General features: G+C 36.4%; 1 protein-coding gene across 3 annotated transcripts in view; it reads left to right on the forward strand.

Moving 5' to 3' along the window:
• Positions 1 to 19506, forward strand: part of KHDRBS2 (KH RNA binding domain containing, signal transduction associated 2) — a 554229-nt gene that overhangs the window by 445331 nt on the left and 89392 nt on the right. The window contains exons 9-12 of one of the 3 annotated variants that reach the window (XR_015872448.1): positions 3756 to 3842; positions 5823 to 5879; positions 7180 to 7301; positions 8118 to 8247. Coding sequence is in view for 1 of the 3 variants with exons in the window: in XM_088455914.1 (XP_088312040.1) it covers positions 3756 to 3853 (98 nt within the window). In the remaining 2 variants the exon portion in view is untranslated. Of the gene's footprint in view, positions 1 to 3755; positions 4488 to 5822; positions 5880 to 7179; positions 7302 to 8117; positions 8248 to 19506 lie in introns of those variants that run through there. The other 2 variants (XR_015872449.1, XM_088455914.1) reach the window with 2 other exon arrangements.

A 19506-nucleotide genomic window follows, 5' to 3' on the forward strand; every position in this document is an offset into this window, starting at 1 on the left:
ATATGCTCTGACATTACTTGCTCCTTCCCAGTGAAACTTCTTATCCTACTGTACGAAGCATGCATGTGCAGTGCCTTTTTACATAAATATCTGCCATCAGCTTCAAATGGAAGGATAAAACCCTTCATAGTGCTCACTTTCCAGAAAGTCCTCATTTTGAATGGAACAGAAAGGAAAAATCAATTAGAATCATCATATAGACATATTAACTTCCTGGTGTGCCAATGCTATTCTTTACAGCAGCATGCATACCCTTGTGTGAATACAATGTGCTGTTCATCAATGTGGCACCACCCAAAGAATGAAAAATGACTTAAACTGGCCACATATCTAAAGATTATCTGTCCAACCAGCCAACTAGTTGATTGGTTGGAATGAAAATCCGGTAATGTATGGGAGCAAATGATGATCAGCAATTTGCTCCTAAATGTCAGAAAACAGATGAAAATGGTCTTTCAGACAAGTTTGTTAAATATTTGATCTAAACAATTAGTTCAAACAACAGTTTTTGTCCATTTTCCTGTGTTTGGGAGCAAATTGCTGATTATCATTTGCTTTTATACCTTACCAGATTTTCATTCCAACCAATCAACTAGTCGGCTGGTTGGACAGATAATCTTTAGATGTGTGGCCAGCTTTACACTAGAATGGATAATGAGTAGCTATGAAAATAAAAAACAAAGCATATTACTGTATGCCAAAAAACAAGAAAGTTAGGTATATTGTACTCACCTTTTTGAATGGTGATATAGGCCTCAATATGTATCTTTATATCCCACTTGGTACTCCTTATGGTTGGTCTACCTTTTGGATGTTCTGAACTTGTAGTGATGCCAAGTACAGGAAGAACAAACTTTTATTGATACATACCAATAAAATTTTACATAGAAGGGATAAAACCAACTATATCAGATATGTGTATTTTAATGGCTATCCTTAGGGTGTTCAGAAAGTCTCACTCTAATGCCAATAGTCCAATAAAGCCTCCAATCACACAAAGTCCAGTATAACAGTGGTATCTGTCCTGTTCACAAACGGGTTTTGACATTATGGTCTTTTTCAAAGTGTGAGGCTTAGAGTTACCCAATACACTTTAATACCTGCAGTCCAGGTGCCCCTCCTAATGTGGGGGGTGGAGCATGCAATAGTGGAAAAAAACACTTCTAAAATCTCCAACAATCATTTTTAAAAGCCTTATTGCAATATATATAAAGCAAGTCATACCCATGTTACAGTAATTCATGAATATAAAATAAGTAAAAAAAATTAAAAGCAATAAAGACCATAGAAAAGCATCACTGGAAGTGACCAAACGTTATAGAGGTGCCTCGTTGGATAACTTCTTAACCGTACACATGTACTGCTATTCCACATGACAATGTTTTCCACTTCTGTGGTAAAGCATGCCAGTAGGCATCCCTCCTGCCTGCACATTCGTATTTTAATTAAATATGGTGGTGCGTTCCACTGCTGTGGTGGCAGGCACCGCTTCACATCTTTCCTACTCGCGCATGCTCCCTGTAATTTAAACATGGTGGTGCATCACATGTTGTGTTCCATACAGGACATTTTTCCATACCTCTTCTTCCAAATGAAAAATGCAATAATTCATGATCATAATATAAATTCAAATTCAGAAGGGGAATAAAATTTTATGTATAAATAATAAATATACATATAATATACAATAAAATAAGTTTAATACAGAATCTTATATAAAATCAGATAAAAAAGATTTAACAATTAAAACATAATAGACATCATAAAAATGGGGACATAACAGACCTACTAAAAAAAGTAGGTAATTACATATTTACTGGAACATGGGTATATTACAATATATCTCAACCAAAAACCAATACAGGTTGAGTCTCCAATGTTCAAAATGCTTGGGACCAGGGGTATTTTGGATAATGGAATATTCCGTATTTTGGAATATTTGCATACTATAATGAAATATCTTGGGAATGGGACCCAAATATACACACAGAATTCATTTAATTGTTATATAAACCTTATATACACAGCCTGCAGGTAATTTTATACAATATATATTTGTGGCTTAAACAAAGTTTGGGTACATACATAAAATGTATTTATATTTCATATACACCTTATACACACAGCCTATAGGTAATTTTATACAATATTTTTAATAATTTGTGCCTTAGACAAAGTTTGTGTACATTGAACCATCAAAAATCAAAGGTTTCATTATCTCAGTGAAGCCAAAAAATTCAGTATTTCGGAATATTCCGTATTTCTGAATATTTGGATACCAGAGACTCAATCTGTAATAAAATACATAATCCTTTATTCAGAGAAACCATATTGTTTAAAAATTCAGATTGAGACCCCTCGGATTAAGGGTACCAAGATTAAAAATACTACACATTTCTGTCTGGCTAAAACTACCTCTGTAATTATTTTTCCTACAATTATTTTTGACCTTTGGTATCCCACACAATGAACTTGACAGGCTTCCAACTGTGTACTTCTTTGAAATGTGCCAAAATACTATGGAATATCAGCCCTTTTTCTATATTCCGGATGTGTTCAGCCATACTATCTTTCAATTTTCTTCTTGTCCTGCCGATATATTGTTTATTGCATGAGCACTGAAAAAGATATACAACATTTTTACTGTGGCATGTAATAAATTGTTTAATTTCAAATTCTTTTTGGTAATTAGTGGATATATACATAGTAATTTTTGATTCTGTGCTCATACAGTTCCTACACATGGCACAAGTGCCACACCTGCAAAACCTTTAGAACGAACCTGTCCCAGGGTTTCTGCTTTATCTATTATGCTTTTTACAATTTGATCTTTCTAGTTGATATGTTGATACATCACCACACCTTAATATAAATGTATACAGGTATCATAAATAGAGTAGATCTCCCAATTAATGATCAAGACAAAGTGAAAAAAAGTGATCAACACCAAACTTTTGAAATGTGCTTTTGTGTGTTATTCCAGATAGGAATTTGGGTATGTTGCTGTATTCACAATTGTTTTCTTTTTCTCTATCAGAAGAAATTATCATGTCAGTGGGGCATTTGCCCCTGTAAATGGGACACATAACTATGTGGGATGTGATGCATAATAGTGTGACAGGAAGGTGACCCAAGCTACAGTATAAAATAGGTTACTTGCATATGGATTATAGAATACAATCATTCATTCATTTTTCCTACCACTATAGGAAAAACTGCAAATAATAAATAAATAGGCAACAACTTCTCAAATTCGAAGAAAACAAAAAGTGCAAGATGGTCAATTAGTGATTTCTAGTTAAACAATTAACAGGTGGGTTACAGTAATTTAGAAAGACTTAAAATATTATTATTATTAGAGATGATCAAATCGTTTTTTGGGTCGGTTATGTTCGGATCCGAAAACCGATTCTTATTTGTATCTTGAGTCTCATGTATTTTAGATAGCCAATAAGATAAATATGAACATGTGCTAATTTGGCAAAAATTACCAAGTAAAACAGTGCCCACACATCTCTAATTATTATTATTATTTTTATTAATATTCTTATTCTTATTTATTAATAATAATACTACTAAAAATCATAATATTTTTGCCCTGTCACAAGGATAGAATACATCTCACATCCCTGTCTCCTCTGTGAATGCAAACATCTCATTATTTGTTATCATTCTGCAGGTACAACACATGTAAAATACAGAACATTTTCAAATAAAAAACATTTTCTTTTATTTATTTTTTCTATCAATTCTAGGACAGGAAGATTGGTCTTCATCACGGTCTAACTTAAAGGCACCACTTCTAAGAACAACTAGAGGAGGCTTTCGAGAGCATCCGTATGGTAGATATTGAAGGTCTTCCGCATTTGTGGCCTCTTCCTAGAGACAGTAAATTGCCTTTTGGTTCTGCATAAGACAGCAACATGACAAGTAATAGTCCATTTTTATCTTGGGGCTTACTGCTTGTAGTTCCCCTATGTACTTTACTTCCTGTATTTGCGATAATATTGGTGTAGCATTGGCTATAATATTATTTTTTAACCTGGACTGAAAAAAATGCAGGATCATTTTGTCTAAAACCATGAAACAAGTTATTGTTCTCTTAGTTGTTATTCATTGTGGTGTATAAGTTTTTAAAGCATGAAAGTGTGACTGCATTGAAAAGTCTTAGTAAATAATACACAACTTGTCAGGCCTGGAATTTTTGTGCAGGGTTGCTAAACTATTGTAATTTGATTTTTGAACATAATATAATTAAATTGTAGAGAGGATGTTTTAAACTGGATTTTTTAATACATGTAAGAAACAAAATGTTCAGTATTAAGTTTGTAAATTTAATTTAAAATGCTGTTTTAATGGGGTCGAAAAATAATCAGCTACTGTAATGTATGTAGCTAACTGAATCTGTCAGTGTATTAATTTGTATTTGTTAAAACAATCACATAAAGATCAATGTGTAATCTTCTCTAAATAGGAAATCATAATTTGTCAAATATGTTTGCTATAATTTGTCAATAAAGCTGACATTTTTTGTAAGAAACTAAACTTGCATTCACTTGCTTTCTACTGTAGATTTAAATGCCTGCTGTATTTCATTTTCTAGGGATGCCTAAAATGTATTACATTTAAAACTGCAAAATGAACCCAAGTTTGTTTTAAGTATCTTGTGTAAGATTTTAAAAGTTTTAATAACTTTTGCTTGTTAAATAATTTAAAAGTTAAAGATCTAAACTGTTATTTGATTCGCGGTTAGAAAAGACTAATGTTCACATGTTAATGGGAAAATGGATATAGTGCGATAAATGGCTTCTAAACTACTTTTTAAGCTTCGTCTTGCTAAACAAAAACTCTGACTTGTTTGTACTACTAGCATGTCTCTCGTGAGAATGTAATGGACTTAAAAGAGGTAAGATTACCACTTACCACCATTAGACTGTCCTAATGCCTAGATCATCAAACTTCGAATCACCCCAAACATTAAATATATTATTAAACTTGTAATCGTTGTCTAGATTTTGTTTTTCACTCTTATGAGTGTGTTGGCTGCATCTGCTTAATAACTATTTATTTCTACCAATAATCATCAGTGTCACTGCCCAGTTGTTGCTATTTAACTTCAACTTCAAAAACTTTATTTGTAATTTCCAGTGCTAAATATCACGAACCTTGAAAGCAGTTTAAAGGGCTGATATTTCTTTTGAGACTATCAGACTTGATGGCTGATGATTATTAAGGAAAAGTGTCGCAGGACTCAAAGGATGACTAAACCATAAACAGGTAACACTAATAGTAACTCTGTAATTTTTAGTATGCGAGTAAATGTTAAATATTCTCAATTATTAAGCTACCTATAGTTAAAAAAGTAAACCTACAAGATTCCTAACAACTAGGACTTTAGGCTATTAAACCAATAATTAATATTAACTAGTGACGTCAAAATTATAAATCTCAAGTAACTAAACAGAACTAAAATTAACAATAATAGTAATGCAACTCTTGCTAACATCAGCTCTATAACTTAATATTTTGTTGAAATGAAAACAAACATGAAATAGGGCCACCAAACTGATTCATAATTAAAATATTCATTTTTGTTGAATCTTAAATGTTGGCATTTTGTCACTGTGATTGGTTTACTTTTTTGATGAGAATATAGTATGAACATGCATAATTTGTACAAATGGAGAATATTACAATGCAGCTGGAGTTGCATGCTAATACTTTGTAGAAATTACATTTATTAAAATTACTCCAGTTGACTATATAAAATTGTGCAACAGCAAAAATGTATTGTTTACTAAATTGTTTTTGTTTTATTTCAGATATTCTGTTTAGTCAAGAGCTGCTTATCTAAATTAGAGAGAAAATATAATATAAAGGTAAGCTTATCAAATAACTGCAAGTTAAATATCTAAATTACTTTTGTTATTTTATTTAATATATTTTTAGCTTTTGTATCACAAAATGTTAGACCTCAATTGTCTTATTGTATTTTCTTCTACATAAATATCTTTGATTATTTGTTAGATATAATTTCTAGCAATGGATACATCCTCTAAAATATTTGAAATGTGCAGATATCTTATATCAATTGCCTGAGCCTTTCAATAGCTACCATGACACCAAAAGCATTTTTGAGGTTACCTATCCTACATGTAAACAGCACTGAGCCTGTGGAATTAAACACAACCCCTACTTTGCTGTCTGACAATAGAGATGATGGGGTGTGTTTAATTATTTTCATTAATTTAGGCATTCCCTATGTGCTTCCTACTGTGTGCTGTATTGCAGTTAACCACTGCTTCTCCAAATCATTGACATAGATGAGCAGAAGTCAGTGACCATAGTGGTGTCACTAGGGGGTTGCCAGGGGTGCAGACCACATTGGGTGACACCATCCAAGTGGGTGACACAAAAATAGCAGTGCTGCTCTGCTATTTTGGTGTTACCCCCTCAGATTTTATCACCAAGCAGAGCTGCAACGGTGATGGATGATGCATTCATGTGTGTGTCATTCACACTGTGCTGAGAGAGGCTGGGGGTGTCACAGCACCTCCCAAAGTGCTGGGCAAGCCCCCAACGTGATGAGGACAGGAGCATGACATGAGGTCATGCCCCCAAAATGGCATACATAAGAGAATATGGCATTGTGGGCATGGGGACTGTAAGTGCCACACCGGGTGTCATCACACCTGGTGACACCTCTGAGTACACATCCCCCTCCTCTGCCTATTGCCACACAACCTTCTCCACAGAAGGTAGGAAGCAGGTTAAAGAAGCACTTGAAGAGTAGAACACACCTAAGAGCGGCACCTAGGGCAGCTACTAACTTTCCATTTTCCTTGTAACTGCATCATCACTACATATTTCAAGTTGCATTCTTTTTTAATTATTAATTTTCTTTCTTGAGAAAACATATATTATACAACAAACATTTTACTATGTAATCATGTATTTAAATATAATTATATGAAAGACCAAGTAAATGTAAGAATTAGTTTGGTGACTTACAAAAATATCACTAGCAGCATAAAAATTATTAATCTGTTTCTTATTATCATGTCCCAGCAGTATGCAAGGAAAGGCAATATTGTAGTCATATCATATTTTAATAACATTTGAATTAAAATTACTATATACTGTATAATACTACTGAATACATTTGTCTGTCCCACACAGTTTGTACAGTAAATAACTTTCTAAAAGAAAATTGGACTGAACAAGCTACAGAAGACTTAACTATTCCAGTGTCAAGTTGGAGAATATAAATCTTAACTCTTCCAGTCTGATATTGGACAACAGTAAGTTTTTTTTTTAGTTCTTCAAAAACAAATTTTTGTTTTGTATATTATTTATTCTTACTAAAAAAAAAAAAAATCTAGACCTTTCCTTTGGTACAATTAAGATTTTCCTTAAAATATTAAATATATGCTAACACCAGTAATTCTAAGGATTAATATTAATATGCATTTTTTGCTGTTTCCACAGGTTGTGTTAAAAAATGCAATGTTATGGTTCCATTAGATATCCATAGAAAAATAGTGGCAACATTATAATTTCAAACTCCATAATATTATGAATGTATGGCATTTAAATTAAATTTTCAGAACATCCTTTTTAAATAAACATCAATAGCCATAATTAACAGAAATAATGACACCAAAAATGGGCAAGAGTTCTTTTACATTAGCAAATATTTAGGTTCATAGTTAGTAAGGCGGAAAAGAAACAAAATGGGGATGATGCTGAGTGAGTACTAAGCCAGTTTGTGTAGAGTTTCTTGTGTGAAATTTCTCTGCACATACATAGTGGCACACACATACTGTATGCCCCAATGCAGATTTAAGCAATTCAAGCAATTTTACCAGTCTGGTCCTGGAGAGGCAGAATGGGGGATAGAAGGACAAGTGTCTAATTAGCCTTATCATATGAAGGACATGTTTGCACAATTGAAAATAGGTTCAGATAGGGACACTCATGCATATATTATGTTTATGTAAACAAATAATTTCTTCTGTGCAATACAGAAATTTGATTCTGATGTATTAGAGAAGTATTTGAGAATGTATACCTATTCTTGTAACATTGTGACTATTTGCCTTTTATGATCTGCATAGGTTGCCGTACTTTATCCTTATTCATGTATCCTTGGTGATGGGTGCACCTGACTGATATCTGTGAGCTGTGCTGGCTTGATTGCAGGCATGTGTGGAGGACAGTTGTTTGTTTCACAATGGGGTTATAAAGGTATGCAACATTTTATTTTATGTATTACTTGATTTCCTGAGGCAAGGACATAATAAAAAGTCCTGAACCGTCAGAATCTATTTAAATCTATTGTGCATTTAATAGCACCTAGAGTGCAGTCCATTTGCTACTTTTATGAATATTTCAGCTACAGCTGTTAATTGGAAGGGTATCGGGCCATGCATATCATTTGCAGTAGGAGAGTTGGACAGCTATTTTTTTAAGGTCAGTGTGTATATATTTTCAGTTTCAATTTTGGTTGCACGTGTCTCCTTTAAGGCGGCACAATACAGAAATGCAATTACAATAAATGAAATTACAATACCACAGATTGAACCCATGGGTATTGTAAAAAAATGTACAAATGTGAGGACATATAATTAAATGTCCATTACCTATCATTACCTAAACAAATAACAACACACCAATATATTAAGCTCTAAATTGGAAGTGCAATTGCCATACTAAATAACTTCATTGAGATAGTAGTAAATCATCTCCAATGTTAGAAGCAGTTGGGTATAATTTTGGATATGTTACTCTATAGAAATAAATATATTTCAGAGATCATAGTAACAAAAATGATATTAATAATAATAATGATAATAATATAAAATTATATAATTAAAATCTATTTCTAACCTCAATATCTGGATAATATCCACTTGACTGCTATTTACAGTGAAAAATTTGCTTCTCTGTTCCTCATATTGTTCATGGAAGATACAGAAGGAAAAAGTTTACATTTGCACACATCTTATTATTTGTGTAATATGACCCCATATTCAATATCCAGATAATTATATATGGATTGGGGGTGCTGCCAGCAGACAAATGGTAATAGATACCCACATTTGCAAATACATAGAGAAAGAGAAAAAGATTTTATCTATAGTGCGGCGCACAACTTACAGATATTATTAGAAATAAAATATTAATACTTTATTAGGTATACATTAAAAAATGTTATAATACAAAAAATGTTCAGCGAAATAGTGGTTTAAAATAAAGAAGAATGATGTTTATGAAAGTCAGAAATGTGCAATAAAATTAAATATTATCTTTGCTGTGTGTCCTCATTATTTATTGTATGTAATATTATGTGTGAAATAACAAAGTTGTATACTACAAAGATTAGAAAAATAAGGAGACAACACAACTAAAAGCTCTCAGTTTTATATGGCATTTCATTATTTGGCCACTTGATGTATGTGACTTATTAGTTAGCTAACCTCTTAATATAATATTAGTGAGTATCAGTATTCCTGATTAATTGATTTCCCTAGTGATTAGATATAATGCTATCTTGTACTGGCAAGTGTACATATATCTTCTATATAGTAAAAGAAGATCCTTATCTCATATTGCCACACTATATCTCAGTTACAAACCTCACATAAGATGTATGTGATATGGTTATCCTTATTCAGTTATTAGTAATTAATACACTTTGAAAACAACATCAATGCTTGGAGTGAAACTGGTCTAATTTTTGTTAGAGGTTTAGTGCCTATTGTGTCTTTCCTTGTTCTCTATTGATATTTAATATGTCTCATTAATTACTGATTTAAGATGTTCCATCTCCTATGCTGCTGTTGGAGTCATATCCCATAGCCTCAATGCCTATAGTGACAGTCTGTGCAGCACGGGTATATTTGCAACAATGTTGCTATATTAATCAAGCAGTAACTTATGTAGCCATGAGTCACCTATTTGTTAATCTTGTTGTGCGGTAGTGGCTCACACTCAACCACCCCGCTTATTATTGTATACAACACATGTTAAATATATTAGACAATTTTTACAGATTGTAGGAGCACACAGCGAACGTGCCGATGCACGTTTTGCTGCTAAGTGCCTTGACAAAGCACTATTTCGCTGAACATTTTTTCTATTATAAAACTTTTTATGTATACCTAATAAACTATTTATATTTTATTTCTAATAATATCTGTAAGTTGTGCGCCGCACTATAGACAAAATCTTTTTCTCTTTCTCTATGTATTTGCAACTGTTCCTCATATTGCCAATGACCCCAGAGGTATTTTATTCTTGGCCTCAAGAGGTCATGTAGAGGGATCAGTGGGTCTCAATCAGACCCACTCACGAGTGCTGAGCGCTCGCAAGCAGGTCGATGTTTCCCAAATGCGCTTCCGCACGATGGAGGCACCTCCTTTGTGCGCATGCGCGAGACCCTAATAACGACAGGGTAGCCATCGTTATGGGTCTCGCACCAAAGGGGGTGTGCTGTCAATGGTGATTGACAGCACGCCCCCTTTGGTGGGCATCCCATGGGAACACCTACCGTCTGGGTCCGGCCCCACTGACATCACTAGTGATGTCAGTGGGAGTGATTTTGGCTGTGATAGAGCCAAAATCACTCCAGGGCTTGCGGCAACGAGACCCTACCGCAAGGGTCTCATTGCAATCCCGATGGTCGCGATGGTCTTGACCATCGCGACCATCATCATGGACGCTCGCATAAGCTGTGGGTGGTAACCCACAGCTATGCGAGCGTCCAAGAGGCCGCCTCGCAAAAAAAAAAAACACGCCCTGATTCAGAGCGGGCGCTCGTTAAGAGCGTCCGGCTCTGAATCAGGCCCAGTGTGTCAAGGCAATAACGATAATGCTCAGGGCTGACAAACATAGGGACAGGCTTGGGTACTGGGGGGCGTGGTGAAATCAAGTAGGCATGGCCATACATTCTACCATTAAAAATATACTACTCATGGTGCAGTGCACTACAGGGGGCTCCAAAGGTGCTGCGAATGTGTCATGAGCTGCAAAGGGGCAATGAGTGGCACAGAGCTGGGTACTATGAGAGTGGTACCACTCCCAGTTGGTTCTGCACTCTCTCACATATCACATCCCCAGGTCCCGATGTGACAGGCTCCCAGCACTCAGCCAATCAGATCTCTGGAGGAGGAGCCAAGCTGCACTGAGCATAAATAATACCCCCACTCTCGGGGGGGCCCTGTTATTGTCCCATATACTGAATATGTGAATTTCTCTTTGCTGTCTAACAGAAAACAGCAGAGTGACACTTAACGTAGTCCTGCATTCTAAATAAAATAATAATCCTGAAACACCTGTCAAATCTGTACTAAGTTTATGATCTATGTATGTGTTTTAGTAGCATTTATTTCAACAAATAATGTAACACACCAGAATCACTGGACCTTCCATTCTCAAAAAGCTTGCACAGCTGTGCTTGTCACACTAATATTGTTAAAGCAAGAGAATTACTATATTGATCTCATTATGATTATCCTGCACCTATATACAAGATTGAATAAAGTATATGAGAGCTGTGAGAGCATTACTAAGCTTCCATTTAATAAATGTAAACACATATAGGATCTCTATGAACTTTAGTAAAGTATCTTCCACAATATGTTATATAAAGAGGACAGCTAGACTGTAAGGGTCATTTATGAAATTATAAAATGCTGCCTTACAGTACAAATGCATTTTGTTTTGTAATGTGACATTTTATGTAAATGCACACATTAATACTGAAAACACAGGAACTAGCAGTACAAGATTACTACAGGGATGCAAAAGTTTACTCCTTCTGATGGAGATATGTTGATTGGAGCAGCTTCCAAGAAATGTGGGCTAGGATCATCTATATTATTTATATCGTCAGGGCACAATTCTGAGGGTGAGGCATGTTCGCTATCTTCAAAGGCACCCAGAAGAGACACCTTGTCACCTTTTTCTACCTTGTACAGTTGCATCAACATGCCATATCTGCAATTTGTTTATGCAAATTAAAAGTGTATGCTAGAGATGTGCGGTTAGTTTCTCCAGAAATCCAAAACCACCAAAATTTTGTGAATCCGGACAGATCCAAGTCACCGTTGTAATCTCCTGAGGAGATCTGGATATAGCAAAGTCGTGGTTCTGATCTTCCAGTGTTTTGGAATTTGGATTTTAAATCTGAATTTTGGTTTTGGATTGCAAAAATTACAAGATTTTAGCTGTGTGTAAAAACTTTTTATCATTTAAAAAAAAAAAATTAAGATCCAAAACACTTGATGAATCTAGATCCAAAACCAAAACACAGGGGTCAGCAGACATCTCTAGTGTATGATCTGCATTGCTCGTAAGCATGGTACCAAAACAGTCGGTCTGCAAATAGCGTAACATTCAACTCTGCATCAATCCCAGTAGCTCTTTCCTCCTTTATTTGAGTGCTTTGGAAGTGCTGATAATTTATTATTTATCTTAGCATTTATTTATATAGCACCAGCATACTCTTAAGTGCTTTACGTTTGAGAACAAACACAGTAATGATGCAAGATTGGGTATTAACAAAAATACTAGCAGGAAAAAAGAGGCCTACTGTATTTGCACACAGAAAGGTTGGTTGTGCGGTGAGAGGTTTGTTTGATTATAGAAAGAGAAAAATTGGGTAAATATTTTACAGGATTGTTGTTCAAGTGAAATTCCCTAGGGAGATTAAAAAGATGGAGGGTTCGGTATATTTGTTGATGGTTACAATGTCAACATTCAGCATGTAGACATCAGAATGTGGACTTGGGCATAAGGTCGACATGGTCAGCATGTCGACATTGACCATGTTGATAATTGAGCATGTCAACAATGATGAAATGTTAACATGCTAACAATGTCGACAATGGGTGATGTGGCTATTCTGACGGTAAGTACCCTAGACCTACCGCTAACCCTAAGCCCAATCAAGCAGCTGATATTCCTACTTTAATCGCAATTTGCTTTTTTGTACCATAAGTATAACCTTAAACCTAAATCAAACATTAAACATAATGTCAGCAGTTCACTTGTCGACATTTGTGATGTTAAAATTGTGAACATGTCAACATTTTGCAGATCTGAAGATAGCTGTAAACATTGTACATGTTGACATTGTGACCATCAAAATGCTGACTGCATCTCAAGATGCATCAGTAATTATTTTCTTTTCACCATCTAGGCATATTTTAATGTACACCAACGTCAATGTAATAAAGTAATCAATTCCATAAAAGTGAAACATGAATACAAGATGTCTCCTTACATGTATGATTTTTTTTAAGACATAAATAAGACTTTGTTATTATAGGGGGTGATCCTAAAGTATTAATAGGCTACACAAATTATTTTTCCAACATGCACATTTTTATCTCGAACCATAATCCTGCAAAAATTGCACAGATTATTTTTTAAGACGGTTGTTTCTAATAGTAAAATTATGATGATATTCTCCAATTAGTGAGTAGGAGTCTTAATTTTAGTATGTTTTAATTTCTCATAAAAGTGATAAATGTTTAAACAAACCTCCAAATTAAGTATTCTAATTGAAAAAAAAGGGGCCATGGGGCACTACAGTGTGGCATAATGTTAACTGGGGCATTACAGTTTGGCAGAATGTAACCTAGTGTGGGTATTACAGTGTGGCATAAGATGAACTACTGAAGAATTAAGGTGGCATAGTATAAAATATAGCCTACAGTTGATTTTGCCAGTTAACTTGAAGCCACTTTCAGGCCTTTTTGAGTTCCCAATCTGCCACAAGATAAGAGGTCTTTTCTAAAAGTGTGCTTGAAAGATTGAAGTTTAGTGTTTAGCCAGGTCAGGTGGGTTAGGAAATTTCATAGAAAGGAAGCAGCATGCCAGAAGTTTGGGGAGTGAAAGATGCCAATCAGAGAGGAGATAAGGCACAGGATATATCTAAAGCTGGGCATACAGTACACTGCCTAATTGTTGGCCCGATCAGCCAGTAATCATCTGATCAATACGATAACTGAACATTATATAGCCATGACTGATCCGTAATTATAATATTGTCGGACATGCAAAATTGACCAGTGCAATAGTGAAAATGTTTCCGATACGACAATAGTCACTTCTACTTTAATTTAGCATGTGAGGAATAAATATGATATTTAAACCTCTCAGTTAGCTCTTGGTTCTGAGATATAGCTCCATTTTGATGATGTAGGGATATTTTGTTAAATACTAAGGAATTTTATCATCTCGAGAATATATAGGTCAGCAAACCTGAATACAGGAATACTAAGTCATTGTAGGCCATGTAGTCATTGTAGTCCATGGAAAAAAATGTCAATCACAGTCCTCTGGTTGATTGAAGCAAAATTCTTCTGCCCCCTTTAAACATCAAACTCAGAATTATGAAGATCTTTGTAAAAGGGATAAACAAAGATAGAGAAGCTTTCAAGTAGAGGAAAATATCCACTTCTGAGTGATGCTAAAGTAAAAGAAGGAATCTTTGTTGGTCCGCAAATTTGTCATCTTCTTAAGAATGAAAACTTTGACCAAGCCATTCAGGTTAAGAAGAAAGTGGATTGGGAAGCCTTTAAAGGTGTTGTGCACTTCTTGGGTAACAGAAAAGCTGGAAGCTATGTTGAGATTGTGAATAACCTTCTAGAAAAGTATCATCAATTCTGCTGCAACATGTCACTCAAAATTCACTTTCTCTACTCTCATCTGGGCATCTTCCCTGAGAACTGTGGTGCAGTGAGTGATGAGCACAGTCAGTGATTCCACCAAGACTTTCTAGCAATGGAATGAAAATATCAGGGTAGGTGGAACACTTCTATGCTTGCTGACTACTGTTGTACAGTGACAAGAGATGTCCCAGAAGAGGAGTACAAGTGACAAGCAAAGAGAAAGCGCTCTCATAAAAAGGACATTTTTTGAGATAGTACTATTCGTTGCTGTATGTTGTTTTGTTTTGTGTTCTTATTTGCAATTGATTGAATTTAAATGACTGTTATTTATGCTGTATCAAGAAAATATAATTTTATTAAAAAAAATCACTATGACTATATTACTGAAATACATATAGCGCAAGCAGTGTAGCTCAAAACCTAGAGCTAATAAAACATGTTGAAGTCATATTAGTTTTTCTTGACCTACATTAGTAAATTAGAACTATTTTTAGAAAGGAAACAAATTAAAAGTATTTCTTTGTTGCACAATATAATTGGTTGGTCGCATCTGGCAGTGTAAACACCATTGCGGTTGACATTTCCCTAGTGTCTTCACAAGGGAGGAATGGGAAAATATTTCCTTCGCATGGGAGATATTGTATGCAGACATCATTGCCATGCCATGTGACATATCTCACAGTGTATGTCCATGATATCTGATGAGTTTCAGATAAAATGTCTATTGGTATTATCTAACAGTGTATGCTCAATATTAGAGGGCAGATGGGAGATAATTAGGGAAGAGATAAGGCTTTTTGACAGATCTGAGTGAGAATCAAGCATATTCTAAAAATCTATTGAAGAAGGAGGTGAGAACAGGGTACAGCAGGACATGTGGAATGAAGTTGAGGCTGGAGTGAAGGATGACATCAAGGCAGCGACTAGGGAAAAAGTGATGTTGTCATCAGTGAAAGAGAACTAAAGGGGGTTAGTATCAAAGATTAGGGCAGATGAAAGAACTCTGTTTTGAACATATTGAGCTGTAAGTAACATTGATACATGCAAAAGGAGATGGCAGGGATGCAATTGAACACATGGACATAAAAAAGAAATACAGTTCAGGGACAAAGAGGTAGATTTGGGTGTTGTATTCATAGAGTCCATAATAGAGGCAGATGGAGTGTTTTAGTTCATAATTGTAAACATTCTATGTTTCTATGAATTCCATTCTGTGATCATAGTAGATGGAAGCTACAGTATACTCTGGAAGTTGTTTCATTAGAATCTCTCTGCCCTGGATACTAGAGCATACTTGCTGACATTCAGCTCCCTCCTTCAGGGAGGGAGCTGAATGTCTGCTTACAGTGGGGGGCATGGCCAGGCAATAATGATGTTTTGGGGTCCAGGGAGTGACCACACGATTGTGTCATTGTGGCCCTGCCCCCTCTCCACAAAGCCGGAATATACAGCATAATGAAGCAGGGGGCGAGGCTACGATGACGCGATTCAGTGTTAATCGTGTCACAGGGCCCCTCCATTGTGGGGGTTTCTGTATTAACTCTGGGGGGGGTCAGAAGGGCTGGCGGCTGTCGGGAGGTTTGCCTGCCTTTCCAGGGGGCCGGGAGCAGCACCCGATATTCTAGAGGCTCCTGGTCAAATCGCGAGTGTAGACAGTTCTGTAAATAGAATGCTGATACATAAGGTATACTTTTATGCTATAGAATTGAAATTATGCTTTTCCTGAAGTCTATAACAACCCCTCCTAATGGGAAAATTCTGATCTATATTCTATGTTTTCCTTTTTGTATACTGAGGTTGCTAGGCAACTGCTTTACACCTTGGTTTTACAGCTTAGCAGTTCTTAGCAATTAGCACCTGATTTAACAGCTATCATGGCTTCTGCTTCACAGCTCAACAATCAAGCTCTGTTTTTATTTGGATGCTCTATCCCAGCAGCTGATTGAGTAAATCCTACATAAATACACTCAGTACATTTCCTGTTTTGCTGATGTAGGTTTTACAGCCAATTAGGTGTGCTGTGCCCCTTGTGAGAGATTTAATTCTACTTTGCTGTGTATAACTGCTGTCTGTCCTTTGACCCTTTTTGCTTGTTTACTGACCACTGTTTCTGTATATCTGCCTGCCAAAACCAATTGCCTTAAAATTGATCTTGCTGCTCTTTTTAGCCCAGTGATCTAGCCTGTCCCTGACCATCCTGATTGTGTTTGTCTTTCCTGTCCAGTCTGCATAATGCCCCATTGTGTTAATGTGTTGCACCTGTGTCCAGGGGACATCTGAGTACCAATGAATGATTGTACTTCCAGCTGCTATTGGTGAATCATCCTAAACATTAGGTTCTGCAGAGCGGCTATCATTATCCACACAGTGAAATTCAGCATACATTGAGTAGAGGCGCTTATGATAGCTGGTTTATGGCTGTAACAAAGGTGGTCACATACTTTATTAGTTCAGTTATAGTGTTCTGTATTGTTTTAAATTTGCCGCTTTTTCTGGCCTGGCTACATTTGAGCCAAACAGCCACTCTCGGCACTTCCATTCGTGTGATTGGCTGCGCAGAGCATTGCATCTTATTTGCAGAAAAAAACAACTGAAAGGAACAAAACTACTTTGCTAGATTGCATTGATCAATTTGATGTGTGGCATTTAACCCATATCAACCAGCACAGAACTATTTCCTTCTTTTCTGGGAAATTTGTACACCTGAGTGCGACTGTGTCTGAATCTGTATACAAAGTGCTATGCAGCAGCCACGTGTTTTTCTCACACCAAGTTCCATTGTGCTTCATCAGTGACTTTGTATGTGTGTAAAAATAATTCCAATGTTGTTAAAGTCCCAGCACATTGTCTTTAATACACTTGGAGTGGTGTTTTGCTGCATATGAAATGCGAATAAAATGCAAAATTTAAATAAAAAGAAGGTACGCTAGATCTTTTAGAGCGGCTGTCGCACAGGGTGTCTCGCACTGTATGATATATTGATGCTAGGTGAGTGAGGAAACATCAATATGTACAGGACTTTGCAGAATCCAAATGTGTGGATAAAAGAGTACTTATTAACATTAGCATAACCTCTGCAGGGATTACTTTAGATTATTTATTATAGAAAAAATATTTAGGTATACAATGTTATAATGATAACTGCTACATGTTATTAATAATAATTTAAAAATGATGTAAAGACTAGGGGGCATATTTATCACATGTGGATGGGATGTGATAAATTTGCCCAAATTTACAATGCAATATTTCAATACATCACATGGAAGTATCAAATATTGGATGCAGGGACAGAGCTTGCGAGAAAGCTCTGCCCCTGCGAATCCTCTCCCCGCACTTCTCAGGGTATTATTTTGCAAAAAAATACCTTTAGAATGTAACAGCGCTTGCACTGCTAACTACCCTTCACTGCCCCCCATCTCAGATCTTTCTCCCTTCTTCTATTAATAAATAATCAAATAAAACGTACCTGCAGCAGAATTGGTGTCTCCTGCTATGTGACCTGGGCCCTCATTCAGAGCCGTACGCTCTGAGCAGAGCGCACGCTCTGAATGAGGGCCGGGCTCCATTTTCATGGAGCGTCCTCCTGGACGTTCGTATAGCTGTGGGTCACCACCCACAGGCTATACGAGCGTGCTTTTTGATGGCCGCGATGGTCGAGACCATCGCGACCATCGAAATTGCGAGCCGGAGCCTGCGGTTGAGGTTTTCAACCGCAAGCTCCGGAGTGATTTTGGCTCTTTCAGAGCCAAAATCACTCCCACTGACATCACTAGTGATGTCAGTGGGCCGGCTTCTGACGGGAGGCGTTCCCGTGGGAACGCCCCGGCACGCCCACCAAAGGGGGCGTGCTGTCAATCAACATTGACAGCACGCCCCCTTTGATCGGACACAACGAGCGAAGGACTTTCCTTCGCTCGTCGCGTCTGGCGCATGCGCACGACGGAGCTCCCTCCGTCGTGCGCATGCTCAGTGCATAACATCGACCCACTTGCGAGCGGACAGCCGCTCGCGAGTGGGTCTTAATCAGGCCCTTGGTCAGCTGATCTGTGCAGTAGCAAGCTGAGATGCTGTGAAAGTCCCTGCAGGCATCTCAGCTGAGGTAGCACAGATCAGCTGACCGAGTCACACAGAAGGAGACACTGATCACCATTCCCGGAGTGATTTATTTACTATTTTAACAATTTATTTTTACTGTGATCAGCCTGTGGTCTATCAAACACCCATGGCTGATCACAGAAGCCTACTCTCTCCTCTGCTTTTCATGTCAGCAGGCAGGGAAGGATGACCTAGAGTAGGTGAAATGGGTGGAAGCCTGCATAACACCATCTCCAGGTAGCATTATTATTATCACAGGGCTACTTCCCAGTGTTTTTACACTTTTTTGTAGTAAATCTGAAACAGATTGCAGTTCACATACTAGTAATGGGAAATGCAATCTATACACTAAAAGAATGCAAATTTAATAGTTGGAATAGTTGGAATAGTTTTTTATGAAAAGCACTCCAATTGCCATTAATAAATTTAAGTGATACTAAAATAATGTGAAAACACCCGTTTTATCATTATTTTAGTAAAAAAAAGGTTGAAAAATAGGCCCCTAGATGGCTACACTTTTATTGCAGTTCTCCAAATGTAATACTATTTGATGTTCAATTTCAGCAAATGTAGTAATCTATTTTGCGGGCATCCCTTAAGCAGATTGCATAACTAAAATGCTGAATCAATTGGAATTATGCACAGTGGATACTATGCCAGTTATTGGGGTGTATATGAATGTTTCACACTGCACATGCAGACTAGAATGCATTCTGTACATATCGAC

Source organism: Taudactylus pleione, unplaced genomic scaffold (genome assembly GCF_031769625.1).
Source record: "Taudactylus pleione unplaced genomic scaffold, aTauple2 ptg000678l, whole genome shotgun sequence".
NCBI lineage: Eukaryota > Metazoa > Chordata > Amphibia > Anura > Myobatrachidae > Taudactylus > Taudactylus pleione.